The following is a 22778-nucleotide window of genomic DNA, read 5'->3' as shown; positions in this document are numbered from 1 at the left end:
TTAATTCCTGAACAACTACCCCATAGATACCTTTTACAACTATTTTCATCATCTGATCTTTGTGCCAACAATAGACAGTGGAATCATGCTTTTATTTATATGATTAATTAATTAATTGTGTTGCTACTATTTGACACCTGCAGTAATTTCGTCACAACCATAAATTGCTCTTCAAAATTACTATAAGGAAAAGACGACATATCTATGATCAGTAATGAATTTACTGCTCCACTTCACTTTACGCAAGTGTAGTTTATTAGTGCTTTAATTTACTGTAAATTTGTAATGCCATTACCTCAAAACCTAAAGCTTATAAGAGCTATTCACAATTGGATAAACTATTCTTGAATTTGGTATAAGCACCAAAAGACAAACTCTATATCCACAAATATTTCTGTAATTCTTCACATATGTAGCTAAAACTGTTATAATTAAACTAGACAAAATATCGAAAAACTGAAGACAACAAAGACTCATTGGTGTTCAAGATCAAAAAGGAAAATGAATATTACTGAATGATCTCCGTATGCTTAATATGGTACTTCAACCCGCGCGGGTAGTAACTAATAACACTATGAGACCCCAATGTTTCTAGCTCACATCGTAAAAGCACTGCAAAAAGATACACCTCACTTGCATTAAATAACAAAACATACCTGCAACCGTCTCTCCTCTCCCCGTCTACAATTGACAAACATTTATCAGTAGCTATAACAGAATTAAAATACAAACTCCTCTTCCCCTGCCCCATTTGGTAGTTCTCTATCCTTCACAGCTCTCAATGTCTCTGCTGTTGAATCACTTATACCTAACAGATACTGTAACCTGGACAACTTTTCTGGTGGGGGATCACTCTTCAAATATACGATGAACAGATCAGACAGTTCTTCTGGTACCTCCCAAGATAATGGGGTTGCAGGAACGGCCTTGTCACAAGCTAACAAATCATTGAGAGAATAAACCTACAAAACACAGACAGAAGTAGTAGCATTAAAACTTCAACAAACATATATGGCATGATTCAAGCAAAACCAACAGCCGTCTTAAGATAAAATTCATACCAATGCTTTATGATTTCTCTGCCTTAAAAGTGACACGGCCTGAATAAGTGAGTTTGATAATCTGCTACGAGCTAGTTCATGAACAACTTTTTTGGCCTTCTCAACATTTATATTAAGATCTTTTGGGATATTTTCATATACCTCTTCTTCGTCAAACTCTCCAGTACCAGATGAGAAGATATCAGCCAGAGTCTTTTTGAAAAGATTCTCACGTAAACTTTCGGATATCATGGTATTTATGTCTACTGAAGACTCTTTCAATTCTCTAATCTCCTTAATGCTCAGCCTTCCCTGACCAACAGCAGTCTCGAGGGCTGCCGCCAGTTTTGTTGTTGTGATGCTCTTTATTATATTCTGAGCATACTGTGGTGGCAAGCCAACATTCTTCTGCAACTCATTCAGCTGTACCATTTTGGCCTTCGTTATCTGTCCATCAGCTAAGATCACCTCTGCTTGTTGCCTAAAAGCCTGCTCAGCTAAACCTTGGTGCACTCCAACAATCTCACTATCGATCAACCCGAGGATGCTACCAAGTTGACTTAGAAAAACATATTCAGAGTCATCCTTCTTTGTGGTGATCTGGACCCCAAAAGGAATTTTAGTAACTTGCCCAGTTAGACAGAAGAGCAAGTATGTCTTGTAAAGTTCTGTTCTCTCTCTTTCCGGAAGATCGTCCTTGAGAGTAATCTCGGTCTGGATTTCCTTTCTCAAATTGTTCCTGCTGGGTTTTACTTTTCTTAGTGATTGCAAGGACTCCCACTCCTCATCCTCCTCTTCGTTTTGTTGAATCTGTTCTTCTTGAGTCTCTTCTGGCGGTGTATCAGATGATTCACCCTTGATGTCTGCAACTAGTTGAGACGCAACAAAACTATTAAAGGCTATCATTTTTTTCAGTTCTTTGGCTGATTCAGTGCGGCTCCCAGCTCCTCGGGCCCTCTGAATGTAAGTGATGAAAATCTTTCTGACCTGTGTTTGTGAAGCCATTGAATGTAATTAGAAATATTTGGAGGTATGCCTCGTAGTGGAATCAAAGAAATTTTACAACCCAAAAACCAGAATTAGCATCCTGATACTTACTGCCTTACTAGCAATAGTCATGGCAACCTCCCTGGTTAATCGTAAACCATATGCGGCCTTCCTCACAGCATTCTTGGTTTCAGTATCATAACCATCTATTCCACAAGCAATTGCTTCCTTAACCACCTGCCAACAATATTTGTATTGATCGAGAGGAAGGGTCAGATTAAAATCAATACCTTGTGCACCGTAAGAAGTTGAAAGAGATCAATCCACTTTAATATTGAAAACTATAACTCCCAATCTAAAATACAAAATCTCTCAAGTGGCTATTTACAATGTGATTACTGTTCAACAGTGTTTCTAAAAGCAAAAAGTGACTAGGTCCAATTGAAGTGAAAAGGAGAAGTGAAGAACACACTTCTCTGAAAACGAAGCAACAATTTACGGGAAATTAGGGAAGTGTCAAACTGCTTATTACGTGCTGATATTAATTAGAGAAATATCCAGTAAGCTTTTTTCATATTTGACTTTCAGCGGTCAAACTGCACTTTGGTCAAGCCCTACTTAGATCAAGTAACATAATATTTTACAACAAAAATTAGAACATAATTATCTACATCTGCAAGTAATTCCACATAAAAAGGTCAAGGATTTTCTAAAATAGAACAGATGAATACAAGAAATGCATTTGACAGAGTGCAGTTCCATATTTGAAGGTCAAAGTGAACAAAAATTATGGGGCAGAAGAAAAGCAAGGTACAAGCAAGCAGACGAGAGGGGGCTGCTCAGATGGTAAGCAACCTCCAACTTTACTAAGGGAGCAAAAATATGGGAGATCCTATGGAGTAAAAAAAAGAAAGAAAAAAAGGTACAAGCAGTAGTCTTTCGTCCTAACTGCTTTTTCCCAATATTTATGGCCCAATTTATTCAATTCTCACGCGCTATGAAGCACATGTGATAAGAGTATCGGGGGAATAAAATGTAACTTTGCGGATGACAGAAGCACTTGCAAATATCTCCTCAATTAAAAGCTAGCACAAAGCAGGTCTCTTTATCAACGTTCTAAATAGTACTGGAATTTATTGTAATGTACCATAATGTAAAGGAGAGGTACGTATAGTAACTAAAATGGAGTTGGCAGCAAATTCCTAAAGGCAACTGCAAGCACTCAAAATATCAAACTCCACTTAGCAGTTTAACAGAAGAGAAAAGACTATCTACAAACTATATTATTAATCCACAACATCATTTGCCTCATTTTTTTACAGCCCAATCAGCTGCATATAATAAGATGAACTGAATGACGCAATATCTATAGAGAAAGGAGTGACAATTACCTTTTCAAACAAACTGCCACAGATATCTGCATGAGCAGCTTCAACTGTTTGCTTGGGAACGCAAAGCATTACCTGCAGGCGCTCCAATGCCTTCATGTCCTCATCACTAAGTTCTCCATCAGCGACAAGCTGCTGAAGCTTTTGCCTGTAGATTTCTGAAAATGAAAGGCAAAGACAAGCTTTTCAGTACAACACAACAGATCACGATTTTTCTTTCCGCTGTCTTTAGAAGTGCGTCAGGCACATAGTAAAGTTCATGTTGCCTATTTATGTGATCCGGAAAAAAAAATCAGTTCATAAGATGACACATCAAGGCATTACCGAGATGGCACAAGGCATTTTCAGTGTAAAAATACCTCGACTAAACTGGAGCACAGAATCCAAGATACTACATATAAGCGGTCACTGATGTTCACATGCCAATAGGATTGACATTCAACAATTCCCTGATTTCCTCCACAGGCCTACCTGTTTGGTTGTTGCCCTTAAGTGTTCTATAACCTTACACTCACTCTTAAGGTTTTGCATCCTCACTTGCAACACTCCAAAAAAAAACACTATTATTATTTTTGATTACTGTGGTGTCCGCACCAGTGTGCGCGCACCTCAACTAATTCTATAGATACTAGACACCTCCCACCAGCAACAGTTACCAAGTAACTCTGTCCACCAAGGCTAGAACAGATGGGAAGAAATCACCTTATGTTTTGTCTCTGCTGGCAACTGAACCTGAGACCTCAGGGAGCTCAACCCAACAGAACTAGCTTTAAGAAGTTCAATTATAAAATCAAATTACTATTAGCCGATAAGCAAACTGATGACACTGAAGGTGCTATAAACAACACTCCTATTGTCAACTCCAGCTTCAGGGCAAAGCTAATCGCTGGTTTTATCAAAAGGAGGGCAACTAACAACTCTATGCAACTATGCTGAAAAGGAAAAAACCTCAAATTTCAAGAACTGCTAGAGGATGAGGTTTTAGTAATACAGTAGAAAACAAAATTTGGAGTCGTTATTTTGTACTTGAAAACCTCACTTGTATTGTTCCTCTCTTGAGGAACCAACTAAAACAAGCAGATAACCTCAACAAGTTCTTGTTAGCACTCCCTCGTGTGCAACTGAAAACTCGACTACTTCCAAATGTCTTCCCTCTCCAGATAAGACAATTAAGCATGAAAATGTCACTCAATCTACATTAGAAGACGAGTCACATCGTTATCACGTATTACCTTGATGAATCTCAAGAGCCTTTTGCGGATCAAAATTTAATTCTTCACAAAGATTTTGAAGATAGGCTGCTTTGCTCTCGAATGCTTCTAATTCACCACTGGTAACAGCTTGAGCAAGTCGTTTACGGTATACCTTTGAGGTGACATCCAATGTGATTGTATCTGCTTCTCGTTTCCCCAAACCAAATATATTTCTCAATTGGTTCAAAGCAGCAAGCTACAAGAGGAAGAAAAGTTGAGGTTAAGAGGCATATAACTAAAGATAAACAGAATAACAAATCAAATGGCCTCAAGAAGATGCAAGAGAATGCTACAGCATCTGGATGATTCCATGGCATGTAAAATCAGTGAAACTCATTAGGAAGCAAAACAATTGAGCATATTCATTAAAAAGGAAAGGATTCAATATGATCAAATCTTACGAGTGTATCGGTCTAAAGACCAAACAGACCCACAAATCATCTCATCAATAAGAAATCTGTTCCCCGAAACAAGCATACTGTAATCCTTAATGTGATAATGAAGAACATAGACTGGTTTGCATGCAAAGAGCCTTAGAAGAACATAGACTGATCTGCTTGCAGCTATTAAACAAACTCTATTATCGCATTACCAGATATTGTTATCTGTAGTTATACCAGCCTACGCCCAGAAACCAAGATTCCACAAGGTTGAATTACTCCAAATCAGTTAATTTCTCTGTTTCATTTACATGTTTTACACTCTTTTTTAGTCTATATGAAAAAGAAAATTGCTTTCTACATTTCACAAGTTCTAAATTTCAATATTACAGTTATACCCTTAATAACACTCCATTTTTAGGAATGATATGGCATGTTTAAGATCACAATAGTTCAAAGGGTGATGTGACGCATGAGGCAGGCGTGGAAGTGAGACTTGATATGCAAGCTGTCCCCAAGATTTAAGTATCTTGGGTCTCTGATCCAAGGAAATGGGGATATCAACGATTATGTCACACATTGTATTGGTGCAAAATAGATGCAGTGGAGGCTTTCATCCGTTGTCTTGTGCGATAAGAATGTACCACTGACACTTAAAGGTAAGTTCTATAGAGTAGCGGTCAGACCGGCGTTAGTGTAAGGGGAAGAGTGTTGGCCAGTCGAGAACTCTCATGTACAGAAAATGCAAGTGGCAGAAATGAGCATGTTGAAATGGATGTGTGGGATGAGGAAAGGGAGGCTGAGATGGTTTGGGCATGTGAAGAGGTCAAGAGGAGATGTGCAAGTGCCCCAGTGAGGAGATGCGAGAGGTTGGATATAGTGGGGACGAGGAAAGGCAGAGGTAGGCTGAAGAAGTATTGGGAAGAAGTGATTAGCCCGGATATGACGCATCTTCAGCTTACTTCATCTTCAGATAGGCCGGAAATTTTCGACAATAGAAAAGAAATTGATCCAATTGAGGCAAAGACTCCAGGAAGTGCAGGAGGAAATGGCGGAGGTGCAGGAGGAAATGGCAACAGACCTCTTCAACCAAGACTTGATCAATGAAGAGAGGAAACCAGTGCAGACACTTGAGAAATGGGAAAGTTTTAATGAAAGGGTATTAAAGCAGAAGGAATTCCAAGTACTTCTTTGTCCACCTGAAAGCTAGGCAAGCAAGAAACAAAATATCCTCTATTTACACAGAACAGGGGACTAAGGGGACTAAGCTGACTGATCCAGAACAGATACAACAGGAGTTTCTCCCGTTCTTTCAAACTTTGTTGGGGCAAGATGCATCAACCATGCCTTGTATAGTCATGCACAGCTCAAGATGACCCCTGCCTTACAGTTGAACAACAGCTACTGCAACCAGTGACTATCAGGATGTACTGAAAGCCTGGAAGGACCAGCCAGTGGACAAGAGCCCAGGTATTGATGGTTATAATGCAGAATTTTTTAAAACTTACTGGGAAATAATAAGGGAGGAAGTTAGTAATGGAGTGTGACAGTTATTTGAAAATGGTAAATTGTTGAAAGGTGTAAACACAACCACAGTCACACTTGTGCCTAAGGTAACTGCACCATCATATGTAGTACATGCCAATAGATTGCTGCACTACCCTGTATAAGCTTATAGCCAATTTACTGACTGCCAAACTAAAAACTGTAGTGGACTATATTGTTAGTCCTTCTTAGTCAGCTTTCATCCAGGGTAGAAACATCTTAGATAATGTACTGACTGCACATACTCTCAGAAAGGAGTGTCACCTAGATATACTGTAAATGTGAACATTAGAACAGCATATGACTCAATAGATGGCCATTGCTGAGGATAGTATTACTGGAATTTGGGCCCCCTACAATGGATCTAGTGTTGGAATGTGTTACCACAGTGCAGTATTGCTTGCTGATTAATGGTGGTCTGACTCCACAGTTCCAAGCAAAAAAAGGGTTGAGACAAGAGGACCCCATGTCCCCATATTTGTTTGTATTAACCATGGAGTACTCCACAAAACACTTCAACAGCTGAAGCACAACCTCAGTTCAACTACCATCGAAGATGTGGTAAGTTGGGTATTATTCATGTATGCTTTGCTGATGATATTCAATGAGTTGTAGGGCAGATGAGGATTCTATTAAGCTACTGTTCAATACCTTCAAACACTTCTCTGAGGTCTCAGGCCTGCATGCCAATATGAAGAAAAGTTCTTTATATATTTTAGATGTCCCTCCTAAATTTAAGAAGAGAATTATTGTTGAGTTGAACTTATCATTAGGAGGGCTCCCACTCAAGTATATGGGAGTCCCACTCTCAGATTCAAACAGAAAGCTCTCACTACAACAGTGTCTGCCTATAGTTGAAAAAATGATAGCAAGAATCAAATGTTGGTCCTCCAAGTTGTTGTCCTACAGTGGTAGATTACAGCTAGTGAAGAGTGTGCTGTTTCAAATGCAAACATATTGGTCCCAAATATTCCTGTTACCAAAGAAGATCATTACTATGGTTACAACAGTGAGTAGAACTTTCTTATGGAAGGGAGCAATGACTTCTCAAAAGAGGCCTTGGTTGCATGGGAGACAGACTGTAAGCCCAAGACAGCAGGGGGCTGAATGTGATTGATAGACTTACATGGAACAATGCAGCAATATGTAAGCTCCTCTGGTCAGTAGAGCAGAAGGACAAACAATGGGTGTTGTGGGCACACACATTCTATATAAAAGCCAATGACTTGGAGACAATGAGAACTCCTAAACAGGCCTGCTGATTATTGAGGAAATTTTTCATGCCAGGAGTTGGTTATTGTAGTACCTTACATAATAAGCTACAAGTACTTATTGACTCAAAGGATTATAGTATCAAGAAGGGGTATCTGCCTGCCACAACACCCTAAAGTCATATGGAGTAAATTGGTGTTGGTTCAAGGTCAGATCCAAGGCAGCAGTTCATACTATGGTTGGCTTTACATAGGAAACTGTCAACAGTTGATAGAGTGCAGAAATGGGGAAATAGTAGTGTCCACTGATTATTTACTATGCAATGATCAAGTGGAGGAGACACCTGAGCACCTGTTTTTTGATTGCCCATACTCTGCATTCATAAGGCCATTTCTTGTGAAATGGTTGGATCACACTAGGTCTATTGGCGACTGGAATCAGGAAGTTCAATGGCTAACTTAAAGGATCAGCAATAGCAGACCGCAAGCAGGAATGTTGGGATTCTGTCGTGCTGCTGCAGTATACCAGCTATAGGCTGAGAGAAATGGCAGGAGATTCAGAAACCAGACCACAAGGTGTACACAAAGGCTTCGAGAAATATTAGTCCAGATGCACATAGAGGGACAAAGACACAGCAAATGGTTAGCAAAGTAAGAACAGCTTAACACTTCCCAGTATAGCTTATAGTTAACTGTTCAAAGTTAATTTTACATTGTTAAAAAATTGTTCTGCTTATAGTCGTTTGTATAGAAAGAGTATAAGGGAGCCGAGCCGACTTGAGTCATATGGGTTGGCAGTTTTGTAAAGTTCGATACTTTGGGCTGAATGAAATATTTAAGGTTTGACCAAAAAAACCTAAATGTGCTTATGCAAAAATGAATCCATCTTGTCCTCAATCTATCCCCTTTAAATGATACAATTTCCTTTTAGATTTCATCAGCTCCCATATTATGGTTAAGAGATCATGATTTTGCTTTCTGGTTAACTCCCTGACTTAGAAAAGAAGTTTTTGTTCCCAGGAGTTAACCATGACTCTCTTATGCAACTACTCTGCTCCACTTGATGCCTTGTTAACATAACATCTATCTTCATCAGAAAAGAAAAAAAAAGGCCATCTGGTCCATTTTCTCTTGAGACCCATTTCATTGAGCACATTAATAAAAGAATCTCAGTTGGCAATGTCAAAGCTTACTTTGAACCAGCTTGCACAGTGTACCAGGGCATCCCCTTCTGTTTCTAGTGTCCAAAACATTAAGGTCATACCAATACTCTTGATTCAACAACTTATAATTTTGGTCCAAAACCACAATATTCTGCTTGTTTTCTCCACATCGTCCATTTTTGCTTCTAGTTCATTATAGAACAAAGAGGGATCATTACAGGAGGACAGAAGATACAAGATACGGGAGTAAAAATGGAGGGACATCCTGTCTTTCTATATCAGCATTTCAACCACAGAAAAGCTGGAAAAAAGAAAAGAATATGTGTCTACTCCTGTCCAGTTATCGACAAAAGTGGGTGGGGACAAGCCATTTTCCATTGGAAAAACAAATCTACTAGTATCCCCATTATTGTTCTACCCATACCAGAATAACATATTGAAGCAGGATAAGAGAAAAGGAGTATGTGCCTTTAACTTCCAGTCCATTCATATATATGTTTAACATAACTTAGTTTGTCAAATGCATGAGAGAAATTCAAATTTTCCTGCCATTTTGGCCATTTTGGCAGACAAGTAGAAAATAATAATTCCAAAAAACCTACAAAAGCAGAAGGAATGAAGGAGAGAGAAATTAAAACCACCTACCTTGTCTTCTTCCATCCGACCACTTGACAAAGAATCTGTAACATATGCTCTGTAGAGAAGTTTTAGGTCATCCATCTTCCTATCACCATCATACTCCCCTCCTGAAGTAGCAGGAAGAAAAAGAACAAAGAAAAGGGAAAATTAACTTCAGCTAACAAACTGAGATACAAACAACAAACAGCTGAAAGAAAAGAGCTCCATGAAAGGATTTCACTTAAGACTTGATAGAAACCCACGACTTCTAACAAGTTCTATAAAAAGAGTCAGACAAGATCATCAACGTACATACCTACTAAGGAAACTGGCCCAGTGCCAGGAGCAAAACGACTAGCATCAGCATGGTTCTTCAGTGAGATTAACAAATTATTATATGACAATACCTTATCAAGTTCCTCAATGACACGTGTGGGTTCCCTGCTAAACGACCCCAATCAGTTTGCATTAAACAAATGATACAAGCAAAGAATATGGTAGATTCTGTCTTGCTAGAAATTATAGGAGCAATCCCATTTCTATTACCTAGAATTGCTTGGTAAAAAATTTATCCAGTAAAATGGAAGTTCCCTTTTTAAGAGGTTAAATATACTTAAAGACCTTACGTTGCTCTTGTCCTTGACTTCAATATGCCAACAGCAGTTGATATGATTTCCTCAACAAGATTTCTTGCATGCTCCTTAAACATCTCATGTGCAAGCTGCAAACAGAAAGAAATGGTCATGATTGTGCATATATTTGATGACAGAATACATGGACAAAGTAAATTCAATCATGAATATTGTACAACAAATTCACAGCAATCTTATCTCCTTTTCTATAAGAAAAATATATTTCTACAGGGATATGAAGTAGAATTATGATCATTTTTTTAGGCACTACCTCGTCGGACAATCGATATGCAAGCTGTGCTTCTCTCAAACTGATCAGCTGGTTCACATCAATATCTGGAACAGGTCAAGTAGTTAAATCAACCATGCAAAACATCTGAAGTGCAGTGCAGGAATTAAATCATGAAAAAAACAAGTGATATCACCCTGACACCACCATAACATAGGATTTCAAGGTAGATGCTACTAAAAGTGGAGTTCGTGAAGATAATAAAAGAATTAGCATTTTCCATATAAGATTGGTGGAATCATACAAAGACTCCCTCTACTCTAAGCAACAACGAGATGTCCAGATTCAAGAGCTATCGTCAGAAGGCTCTCAAAACCCATAAACCAACAGGATATATAACTAAACGCAGTGAAATTTGAAGTGAGAGAAAGACTTCAAAAAAATCTCTTCTCAGTGCATGAATAGAACATACTAAACCCATGCCACATATGCGGAGCCTCATGGTATGATTCATCTTTGTTCAGGATTAAGCACCACATACCACAAAAAAGCCAAATTTAAGCACATATACTGATTTATTAAAATCAGTTCAATAGAGAATGAAAATTTTTAGAAAACAAACCCAAGAATATCGACAAGTAGTTTGGAAGTTTATGGAAGAGCATTAGTTTTATTAGGGATGCAAAAGAAAACTAGTAAAATGGTTTTCTATGAATAGATTACATTAGAAGTAAAAGTGCCTTCAAAGGCATCAATAGAGAAAATTTACCTCTCCCAACAGACTTAAGCTTGGAGGCATACAACCGTTGTGCATTGTCCCTGACAGCAACATCAACCTAATGGCAAAAATGTTAAAACGGGTAAAAGGACACAGGGAGTCGCACTATATAGAAATTTAATATTACATAAATATAGGGACAGGGAAAGAGACAAATGACAGAAACCTCAATCAAAATACAGAAATGTTAAAACCACACAAGCAGGGCATGCCACTGCACAATCTGAATATTCCACGAATAAGGGAGAGAGAGATAAAATAATCCGCTACCTGGGCATCAGTAACCTTGAAAACACGTTTCCAAGGTAAAAGGAAAGCAGATGCTTCTCCAAATACAATAGTTGAGACATATATCAACTTTTGAAATGCCTGGAGAAGTCAAAAATGATCAAGTTCCATTTGTTGTTATTCGATAACTAAAGGCAGTAGTCTTTGGAAACTGAAGCTATTTGAAGAGATGACCCACCCGACGTTGCACCATATCTCCATCACGATCTCCCGTTTCAAGTCTTTGTCTGAAGATTCGCCTACCAATCTGAGAGATCAGCATGTAAGAGTTTCTTAACACTTGGTAAATTATTTAATAACATAACATTCTAACTTTGAGCCAACCACAGCTAGAAGTTTTATAATTCTGAGTTACAGAATCAGATGAATACTTCAAGTTACCTCCATATGCATATCTGCTGCATCTGGATCATCAATTCCCAATGTATTCTTAAATTTGATTATTGTATCAACTTCATCGCCTCTAAGTTCTTCAGTACTGGCAGGAAGGACAGCAGATACATACCTGAACACAAACAAAATTGGATGCATAAGCAACAGTAGATAAACTAATAAGTTCATCATTCCTTGTCATCGGTAGATAAAATAGTCAAAAACATTAAAATTCAAGATAAATACTATAAATGGATCAGAAAAACACTATGCTTGATTCCTTTTAGGTGTCCAAGAGAAGTATCACAACAGATTGGACAGTTTTGCATTCAAATGTAACTTGGTCAATATGCCAAGACAAGTTTAGCAAATTTGACACTTTCTGGGTCATAAAGAACTGAAATACTATAGAAAAGTATGTGGAAGAAGTTGTAATTCCAGAAAGGTGACAATATTTTCCTTCTTCTTTTGATTTGCAAAAGTTGACACACTTTGGGACACATCTTGGGAAAGGAAGAACGATAAATATGCTTGAACGTAGCAAGACAAAAGCCATACTTTATCCTACAAGCTTCAAAGGGTAAAAAAAAAAAAAATTACTCCAAGCAAGCAATTCATAAAAATAAAAATTTGTCATTCAAGAGTTGGGGAAAAGAAACAGAAGAAACCAAAAATGAAAAAAGAGAGATTATCATATTAAATTGAAAAATTGTAATAAATGCAGCTTTCGTGTCAGCCATAGAGTTGTTAACAAATCAGTACTTGATTTTGCACTTACCGGCAATATATATCTCGTAGCTCCGCATTGAATGCCTCATTCTGTTTGCTGACACCATACCTAAAAGAAAAAAAGCAGTAAATTGGTAAGAAAAGATGTACAAAAAATAGGTAGATGAAACTAGAAAAGGTAGAGAAGTATGAGAAAGTTGGGTGTGAAAGCTCATAATGTAGCCAAATGGAATTAAAGCAAATGGTCCAAGACTCTGCAGTAGAGCTTTCTCTTTAAGAATTGCAGTATTGAAGAAATACGTGAGGAGAAGAACTTACTCACACTCACACTTGGTATTTGCACCAAACTAATTTAATTAGTCACAAATTCAAGTGATTACACATATTAAACGAATAAAAGTCAAATGTGCAGAGTGGACAAACTTATTGGCAATTGCTTCAATATCTTCCTTGTTCAAGGCAGCAGGGTTCTCAAAATCAGCCACATAGTTATGCAAATTAATAGCAGCAACTTCAGGAGCGCAAGAATTCAATGCATAAGCAGCGCCGGCACCAGCAGCACCAAAAGCAATAGCACCACCGACCCCAGCATTCCGGGAGCCACCAAAACGAAGACCAAGTCCGTATCCAGCAGCAATAGCACCAGCAAATATCAAAGCGGAGCTGGCTATTCTTATGGGGGGTGACATGGCATCAACAAGGGATTGAATAGGAGAAAGCTCCTTTTTACCTCCAAAGACATCTGGGTTGACGGAAGTAGGTTTGTCCTGAACAGAAGAAGATGAAAGGACGGTGGATTGAATGCGGCGTTTTAGGTAGAATTTAGGGGTAAGACGGAGAGGTGTAGGGTTGAGAAATTGAGAGCGGAAAGTGGTGACAGGAGGAGGTTGATTGATAGGGAGGAGAAGTGATGTTGGGTTCATATCTACTACCTCTTCTTCTTCTACTAACTACACTAGTTGGAGAATTCAGACGACAAGATGATGTTCAAATAGGGTTTAACCAAGTCGTAGAGAGTTTGGAAGAAGAAGAGGATAGGGGTCTGAAGGGTCGATTGGTACAACATGAATAATATACGTATTACTAATGCATTATTTATTTTTATGTAATTGGGTCAAGATCGATAATTGCACCATAATATTATTTTTTGCCGCATTTTAATTAGCTAGGACAAGAACAATGTGTCATCATGTTTGCTATTTTTTCACTTGAAGGTAATTAATTGTTATCTTAGTAAATTGATCACTCACAAAACATCAATTTTCAATTAAAAAAAAATTGACCCTCTACTATTAAAACCAAAAAGACAATAAATGATATTAAAATTAAATAAACCATATACGTTTACTTATAAAAATTGAAAGTTGTAGTTTTAATATGTATGCAGTTTTATAAATTGTTCAACATAATAATAAGAAAATCATATATATATTAACAAATAATACATACAATTAAGATCGCAAATGTAATGTGATGATATATTTGTCTTTTCAATTCGTAAATGTTAAATAACTCACATTTTCAAATATTGCATTGATTTGTATTGGATTTATTTGACAACAAACAACTCTCTCTAAATAATAAAATTTATAAGCTAATTTATTAAATAATTTTACGAGTACAAATATAAAAGAAAAATCAAGAAAATAAATAAAATTATTGTCACAATGCAAAGTATCCCTAGGTATGACATGGCGAATAAGACCCCGAGAGGCCTTAAACAAACCACTTGACATAAGTATGACATAATAAAAGACAATCCAAGAGATATAATCAATATAAGTCGTGAATCTGCTAATTACATAAAAGATACCAACATAATACATAAGGGAATACGTGAAACGTTGTCTATGTCTGACAAGTCCTCTACTAATCATAATGTGACTAAAACATAACCTTTACGTCACGAATAATATCTAAAAACTGAAAAGATTAGAAACGATAAAGCTAGTGATGTTCTTGCCCTCGAACTATGAAGAGTCATCAATCAATAGTAGCAGCAGGTGATTGATAACGCTCAAATCACTATCCAAAACCAATTAAAAGAGCGAGTGATTGTAGTCAATAAAACTAAACGAAGAGTCGGGGTCGAATCCCACATGGAATAATATATCGTAGAGAATTCCTTATCAAGAAATTTGGAGTTTAATTTAGTTCATTTGTAATAGTAAGAACAATTGGGTGGATGATACAACCAACTTAATATAAAGCTTAGGTTATCAATTATCGCAATTGAACTAAAATATAGATGAATTCAAGAGTTAACAAGCAATCTAGGGATGCAGGGATTGGAAATCGATGTCACATAGGGGTGATTGTGTTGCTCTATAGTGATGAAAATTCATGAATAGGCTAAGTCATCTTCACTGACGCTAATTATCTTCGATCTCAAAGCATCTATGCATAGAATCTCCTTTCAGTCTCATCTAAATGTCAATCTAAACAACTCAATACCTTACGAACAAGGCAAATAGATCCAACCCATAACCTCTTTTTCAAGCAAGTTACAGACATCAAACCTAAATTGCTAGTATTGAACTAACTACCACTCCAATCAATCTCTTTCGAGCATCAACCAGATATCAGAAGTAGAAATTAAGTTTGCAGCCTTAACCTTTAAGTTAACCCTATGATAATTAGACCAAATTCTTGTATGAACAGCAACAAAACAGAGCATAACACAATACTCAGTACATTAAATCAACACCCAACCCCATTTGAGCACTCCTAGATCTTGGGGTTTTAGCCACCCATCACAAAAAGTAAAGAATTTATACCTTCCATGAATGCAGTCATGGGTAACTTGAAATCAAGCAATTAAGAGTAAACTCACTTTGGATTCACCTTCAATTTATCAAAATTAAACACCAAGTTGTAAAACCTCCAAAACTAGAAAAGTGTTCTTTAAAGGTAAAGTGTTCTCAAACTCTCAACTTTATTCTCCAAAGAGAACTTTTCGAACTCAAAACGGAACTCTCTAAAATATGTATTCTTTGGGCTATTTATACTTTTCCAAAATACCAAAAATTCACTTTGCGACTGACTTGGCGACATTAGTCGGGCTCTCCTAATTTGCTCGGCGAATCGCCCTTCTATCTTCAGCTAGCCTTGTGATGCTCCAGGCTTTAGGTGTTTGAACCTCAGTTGGCGAACTCGATTGAGTCGCCCTTTCATGTTCGGCGAATCGCTGAATACCACCTTGGTTCGCCCACAAAGTGAACCAAATAAAAGAAAGGCAAAATTATTTACTGGAACACCATTGCAATTTTCAACAAAAATAAAGCGAATATGTAATAGGTATAAAATGATTTACCTTCTTGCCCACAAAGCCAAACTCTTGTACACAACTTCGACTCCACATTTGCAGGTAAAACAGAACTCGTAAATTTTTCAATAGTACGACCTCCAATGCTAAAGGAAGATTCAGACACTAGTATGGTAATAGGTATGCTCAAGACGTCTCTTGCCATCAATGAGAGTTCGGGATACCTTAGTCTATTTTTCTTTTTAATAGGCAAGTACATCTAAATCTGAGTTTACTTTATGGTCAAGATTAGGATCCTCCAACTATAAATCTAGCTGTGTTTTATTTTTACCACACCCCGATTGATTATCAAACATATCAAACTCTTCAAGTTCATCCCTCATTTCATTACTAGTGTCCCCCAACAAAGAAATTGAGGTTGAAGCTACATAATATTCTTTGAAGGGAAAAGGGACGGATTTACCCCCGAACTTTAATAAATGGTACGTATATGCCCTCCGTTATACTTTACGTCCACATAAGCCCCTGCCGTCCAATTATAGGTACACATATACCCCTCTCACTAACAGATCCCTATTTTTTTACACGTGTCTTAATCCTATTAAACTACCCGTTTGACCCCTTTTTTTTACCCCATAACTTAATTATCTGCCCCATAACCCAATACCCACCCAATTTCCTCTCAAATGAATCATAATTAAAATATCCAAATTAATCCTATTGGTCTTCGCTCATCCCAAATTAACAGGTCCACACGTCATCCCTTCTCGCCGACTCACAATCAGTGAACTCCGCAACCTTACTCCCCCTGTTTCCCATACCTTTGCACCCTTCTTCCCCATTACAATTTTTTGGTGGAAACGAACAGGGGCGACGACGATTTCGTCACTATTGATGGAGTTCGGGTTTTCGATCCGAATCTTTTTGTCGGGTCGAGATTTGTTGTTCATGGGTTAGATGGGATTCTTCTCACTGGATTCAACATGTATGAGGACACTCTGAGCCAGATGGGAAAATGTTTTTTTGCGCTGGAGAAAGTGGAGCCCTTCGCTCATAAATCTGGCCGGCATTCTGCGTCGGCGGTGAAGAATGGGGGGTTTTCTAGAGTTATGAGGAAGCATCGAAAACTGCAGTATTGCCGGATTTGGAAGAGTAATTACAGTGTCCGGCGTAACGGTGGAGAAGATGATTTCTAGGGGCATTACTGTAAATCTCGACTTTCTGCTTGGGTAAAATTGTCTTTTTTCGAGGATATTCAATATTGTACAGAAATGGAAAATAGTGAGAAATTATATTTTCTCTTTTACTCGAATATTCACAATTGTGAAATATCAATGAAAATGAATATAATTGTTCTGTAAATTTCCATTTTGGCGATGAGAAATTACTCTATTCTTTCACTTCATTTTTGTTGTTTCGTATAATTTTCCACCATATTCTTTTAAGCATTAATATGAATAAATAATTCTTTAATTTCAACTTATCACAAATTTTTAAAAACACGTTAATACATTATATGACACATTTTTCATTTAAGTTACACAATTCAAAAATCGGGTGGGGACCAATAGTATTAATTTGGGTATTTTAATTATGATTCATTTTAGAGGAAATTGGGTGGGTATTGGGTTATGGGACGGATAGTTGGGTTATGGGTTAAAAAAAGTGGTCAAATGGGTAGTTCACTAGGATTAAGACACGTGTAAAAAAATAGGGGTCCGTTAGTGAGAGGGGTATAGGTGTACCTATAATTGGACGGCAGGGGCTTATGTGGACGCAAAGTATAACGAAGGGCATATACATACCATTTATTAAAATTCGGGGGTAAATCCGTCCCTTTTCCCTTCTTTGAATAACAAATGTAAATGATCTCTAATGACTTTTACCTTTACTTAAATAGTCTCAAGATCAATTTTAGAGAACATAAATTTCACAAATTTAAGCTTATATTGAGGGTCGAAAACAATGGCTAGTAATCAGATCTAAGACTTTCAATATTTTTTTAACTTCGTTAACATTGATGTAGCCATCTCACTCATAACTGGATCATAAATATTTTTTTCTTCTTCTAATAACTTCTGAATTTCCCACACGTTATGTAGATACAAATTAGCAGTTGAATATTTGCTTCCAGAGAACAATGTAGTAATGTTATAAAATGACTTCAAAAATTGAGCAATCATCTCTACCCTTTTCCATTCCACCTAAAAAAGATTGTGCTTAAAATCAGTATCAATCAATTCATATTGAATATAATCTTGTTGGTAGAGAATCACACTTTCAAGAATCAATTAAGTGGAATTCCATCGAATTGCCATGTCTTGGCGAAACTTTATTGCACACGGCAATTCAAGATTTTTGATACATTCCACAAACTTTTAAATTCTTCCTTCCGAATTTTTAATATGCTTAACATCTTCTCTGATCTTTACAATAGCCTCATTGGCTTTCTCTAAATCCACCTTTACAATTAAATTCAAGATATGATTTCCCCAACAAAACATGAAAGAACTTTCCATCACAAACTAGTTCATACATCAAAGATAAGTGGTCTTTTAAATTAGTTTCCACACTTCTATTACAAGTAGCGTTATCCAAAGTAAGAGTGAACTTTTTTTCAATACCCCATTTCTTAATGAACTCAATTAGTAAAGGACCCAAAATTGCACCAGAATGCGGAGGGGGCACATGGCGAAAAATCAACACTTTTTTTTAAGAATCCAATTTGACGCTAAAGAAGTCCACATGTCTGAAGTCAAACATACTCTACTAGGAATCACTGCAAGCTCATTCTTTAGATATTCTTTTTTTCTATCATACATCTTTAAAATAACAAACTTGGCAATATTTCTTGAAACAGGTTTCACAGTTGGATTTAAGTACAAAAGGATATCCGTATTTCCTTGATGTTCAGCAAAGCCGAAAGGATAATTATAAGGATAATTATGCTTCAAAATAGCCACATATACTTTTTCAGGATAAATTGCTTGATCAATTGGCGCAACCCTTTTCTCTTGTGTTTTATCTAAGTGTAAACTGATATGGCATTTCAAATTTGAAGTTCCAGAAATAGAGTCTGCTAGAAACATCTTCTTATAGACATTACATTGAGCTTTTAACATTTCATTACTTGTTGCACGAGGCAATTTCTTAAACTTTTCCAAACATCAGAAGTATTCTTTTTTACTCGTTTTGTAGGGACCAACGATCTAATCTCACAAGATTCATCATAGACGTCCTCATTAGCCTCTGTAGACATCTTTTCCTAAAATAGAAAATAAATTTTTTATGTATAAAAGACAAACCATAAAAAGGAGCCAAAAACATGAAATGTAAGATTCTATAAAAATTCAAACTGTATGCAACATATATTTACATTGTTATAAAGAAGGATTCCTCTACCACAAAAAAAATTCTGAAATCAGGAAAAAGGATTCCTCTACCACAAAAAATTCTTGAAATCAGGAAAAAGATTTCAGAGGAGTTAATAAAAAACCTTAGCTCTAAAATTTCAAACAAAGAAAAAAGGGAAGATGAGGAAGAAGGTTTCAAGCGGAAAGTTGAGAGACTTACCCGCAAGTCTTCGTGGTCGTGGTCGTGGTTCGTGGAAGAAACTATGAAGTTTGATGCTGAAAAATGCTTCTAAGAGCTTGGGAGAAAAGTTGGTTAGTCTTCACTATAACCCAAACTTATATTTTATTCATAATTTACCCATTAAATTACCCATATTTTAATGGGTTAAATATGGGCATAAGCCCAAATATTACCCATATTTAAAAATCACTCTTTCTACCCATATTTAATGTGCGGGTTTGCGAAAATTGGGCCTGAATTGCCGGCACTAATCACCACCATGACTTGAAGAACTGTCTGAAGAAGAGTTATAACAAGGTAAAGGAACAGAACGGACCCGATCCGGCTAACATCATCTAGTAAGAGGTTAAGTACCTCTTGTAATGTTTTCCCTGGAAGATCAGATGCACTTTTCTCCCCACCTATCTGCAGAATCCCCAGGGTAAGTTGCCAAGGCACATTAACTGTTGCAATAGTAGTGGGTGAACGTAATAGTGATCTTTTGTGGTTACTAGGTACAACTTTCCTTTGTTGTGAATTGTGAAGTTTCCTTGGTGTGTGACGGTGAAGATGAAGCTTATGTTTTGTTGTATCGATGGGGATGAAACTAGGTTTGGTCTTGTAGTGGTTGAGATCAAGTCTTTTGCGAGATGAAATAACATTACTTGCATCTTTTTGTTCGGCTGTAATTGTCCCCTTTTCTGTTTACAATCTAAAACTTAAGAAAATGCATAGTACGTAGTACTAAATAACATGGTGGAAATGAAAGTCTGCCACTGAAAGAATCAGTCAACAATATCACTATTACATATTCTAACATGGTTTACTTCTTAACATGCTAGCTCATTATATTTTGATGAATGACAGTTAAAAAAATAAACCAGGTGACTGATTAATCACATTAGACATAAATAGGTGAGTCTGTCAAGTCTATTATTTCAGGACAACTAGCCGAAAATCTTCTTCTTTTGTGGTCTGCACGCACTTTGGAGCATGGAGGAGTAAAAACATCAATAACCTCAATGTCGCTAGGCAAACCAGCATTCTTGGTTGCCAATGAATCATCCGTTTTTGTTGAACACATCTTGTTGGCCTGCTTCTCACCAAATTCATCATCCAATTCATGTCTCTCTTTCTTGTCTGCTATATGAAAGAAATCACCTAGAATTGAAGATGACCTTTCTACTGGCGAGTCGATGATAATATATGAGTGCTCTCTACCGCAAGTGCTATTTTCTCCAGCACGTTCGTCAAGCTCTTTCCAATCAGTGTGTTCATCGTCATTTTCATCGGTGCTGTCTTTGTCTTGATTACTAAAAGAACTGTTAGAATTTGTGGAGCTGGCAGATATTTCGTCTGTTAATTCTTCACTATTTTCCCATTCGTTGGTTGAATACTCATCCCTGTCAATTCCTGTATAACAGGGAAGTTCATCCAGTGCACAAATATGGACTCTCATGTGCTCTGGAAGACTAGGACAACCAGCTGAATGCATCTTGTATTTTGTGGAGAAGAAATTTACTGTGAGATTTAGGCTGAACATAGAAGACAAAACTTAATGAGACTCCAGGAGAACAAAATTCAATCAGACTCGTCGGTTCACCTCAGACAAAACAAATTATATACCTTTGCCACTCAGGGAGAGTAAGCATTGCATATGCCAATTTAATCTTGTTAGCAACTCCTCCAAGAGTTTTGAATGATGCTGCTGCCTGTCTAACTGCACGGGATTCTACTGGATGCTGCCAGGCCCATTCAAACTGCAATAAAGAGAAGAAAAAATTGATATCTTAAAATAGTGAAGCAAATTCAGGTTTCAGATTAGCAAACATCAACTGGCACAAACGAAGTGAATATGCATAATTGTGAAATAAAGTGGAAATTTGACATGAAAATTAAGGCAACAATTAGCAGTGCATTAAGAGACTCTTGAGTCTATTCAGCGTCAGTGACCAGAGGTAACACAACCAAAATTTATGGTAACAAAAACAGTTTATGGCATTTGGATTGGTTTCTCGAGAACAACGTGCACGCTTGGATTTCGATCAGGAGAATTGGTTTAAAGGGAATGTTTGGATTTAGGTTTGGTTGAAAAATACAAATACCCTCTGCTTTGAGTTTATTTGGAAATTGTATTTAGTAGATAAATGTAGATTACCTGGAGGGCTGATACATTGGTAGGGAAGCCATATATGCATAAAATCATCTCCCAGGGACGCTTCCTCTTGGTCCTCAATGCACCCATCCTTACCTCTCCATTGTGCTGTCGAATTCTACGGCGAGGATTCACTGTAAATCTGCCCAAACAATTAATTGATTACCGAAGCCAATACCAATACATATATTATTTTGTCTGTTTCAATCACAATCACTGGATCCGTTCAATTCGAGAGGAAAAGGAAAAACAATGAGTAGAAATTATACTAATAAAAAAAGTGGCAGGGGAAAGAAATCTAACTAGCTTCAGTTACATCTATCTATTAAGGAAAAACAAATAGAAAGAAAGGTTCCCCCTCGGAACCCTAAATTGGAGAGGAAACGAACCCGATGTAAGTGTGGCCTTTGAATCTGGGGCACATAGATGTAAGCAAGTAGCAGGCAAAGAACCTGTTTTCTTCTACTTCTTTACTCTCATCTCCTCCTTCTGAACAAACTTTCTTCTGCTCCCTCCTCTCCTTCCGTTTCCCCATCTCTCTCTCTCTCTCTCTCCCCCTTTCTCTTTCTCCTCTTTCTATCCAGCGAAGCATTTGGGGATAAATTCGACCGTTGCGATGCCAGGGTTTCAATTTCCCCTTTTCAACGGCCTTGTGGGCTTTCTCGATTCTATGCGCCACCCCATTTTGGTCAGCTGCTGTTCCTGTTTGAGGTCATGAGAAAATGTCTAAAATATCCTTTATAGACTTCATTAAATTTATTTTTATACTTTAAATTAAAATGAGATAAATATTTGAAACACATCTAAACAATTTTTTTTTTTTTAGTTTCATACCTAAACTATTGAGAGTATAAGTTTTATACCTAAACTATCATTTTTTTTAGTTCAGTGGTGCATGTAAAACACTCTCTATTATTTGAAAAAAACTTGACACATGGATAAAATATTCCACTTTGACAAAAATTAAATAATAAACTATTAGTATTAATTAAAAATTAAAGTTTAAAGTATTACCACCCAAAAAATAATAATTTTTGAAAATATAAAATTAAAATTATTTTTCTTACCCCACTCCACCACCCCCACCCCCCTCACTGGACAATCCCCGTCCTTTATTTTTTTAAATTTCTTTTATAAAATATTTTAAAAAAATTCATACGTCAGCCTCCCCC

At 37.0% G+C, this 22778-nt stretch overlaps 2 protein-coding genes across 3 annotated transcripts; both read right to left on the bottom strand.

Moving 5' to 3' along the window:
• Window positions 1-448: 448 nt before the first annotated feature.
• On the bottom strand, window positions 449-13673 carry LOC102597803 (protein TIC110, chloroplastic). 2 transcript variants are annotated; one of them, XM_006361236.2, is made up of 15 exons: window positions 13037-13673; window positions 12663-12722; window positions 11894-12017; window positions 11691-11759; window positions 11495-11593; window positions 11216-11282; window positions 10489-10553; window positions 10212-10306; window positions 9902-10029; window positions 9613-9713; window positions 4648-4864; window positions 3419-3573; window positions 2139-2264; window positions 1062-2027; window positions 449-962 (listed from the first exon to the last, which is right to left on the bottom strand). In XM_006361236.2, the coding sequence occupies exons 1-15, from the start codon at window positions 13534-13536 to the stop codon at window positions 720-722; spliced, it is 3015 nt and encodes a 1004-aa protein (XP_006361298.1). In that variant the 5' UTR covers window positions 13537-13673; the 3' UTR covers window positions 449-719. The 2 variants fall into 2 exon arrangements, with proteins under 2 accessions (XP_006361298.1, XP_006361299.1); XM_006361237.2 differs by having other exon boundaries at window positions 9902-10026.
• A 6532-nt stretch (window positions 13674-20205) lies between these two features.
• LOC102597488 (structure-specific endonuclease subunit SLX1) lies at window positions 20206-22304 on the bottom strand. The gene is made up of 4 exons (XM_006361235.2): window positions 21996-22304; window positions 21610-21748; window positions 21078-21211; window positions 20206-20986 (listed from the first exon to the last, which is right to left on the bottom strand). The coding sequence occupies exons 1-4, from the start codon at window positions 22196-22198 to the stop codon at window positions 20353-20355; spliced, it is 1110 nt and encodes a 369-aa protein (XP_006361297.1). The 5' UTR covers window positions 22199-22304; the 3' UTR covers window positions 20206-20352.
• Between the last annotated feature and the right edge of the window lie 474 nt (window positions 22305-22778).

Source organism: Solanum tuberosum, unplaced genomic scaffold (genome assembly GCF_000226075.1).
Source record: "Solanum tuberosum cultivar DM 1-3 516 R44 unplaced genomic scaffold, SolTub_3.0 scf00333, whole genome shotgun sequence".
NCBI lineage: Eukaryota > Viridiplantae > Streptophyta > Magnoliopsida > Solanales > Solanaceae > Solanum > Solanum tuberosum.
The sequence above is the reverse complement of the archived record's forward strand: the minus strand, read 5'-3'. Positions and strand labels throughout refer to the sequence as shown.

Bases quoted from the DNA above. Each gene is read 5' to 3' on its own strand.
- LOC102597488 (XM_006361235.2), bottom strand. From the start codon at position 22,198: ATGCTTCGCTGGATAGAAAGAGGAGAAAGAGAAAGGGGGAGAGAGAGA. The intron at 21,749-21,995 runs GTTCGTTTCCTC...TTGTTTGGGCAG, and splicing joins AAAGGCCACACTTACATCGG to ATTTACAGTGAATCCTCGCC. The intron at 21,212-21,609 runs GTAATCTACATT...TCTTTATTGCAG, and splicing joins CCAATGTATCAGCCCTCCAG to TTTGAATGGGCCTGGCAGCA.
- LOC102597803 (XM_006361236.2), bottom strand. From the start codon at position 13,536: ATGAACCCAACATCACTTCTCCTCCCTATCAATCAACCTCCTCCTGTC. The intron at 10,030-10,211 runs GTAAGGTCTTTA...GGGGTCGTTTAG, and splicing joins AAGTCAAGGACAAGAGCAAC to CAGGGAACCCACACGTGTCA. The intron at 2,265-3,418 runs GTAATTGTCACT...TATTGTTGGCAG, and splicing joins GTGGCAGTTTGTTTGAAAAG to GTGGTTAAGGAAGCAATTGC.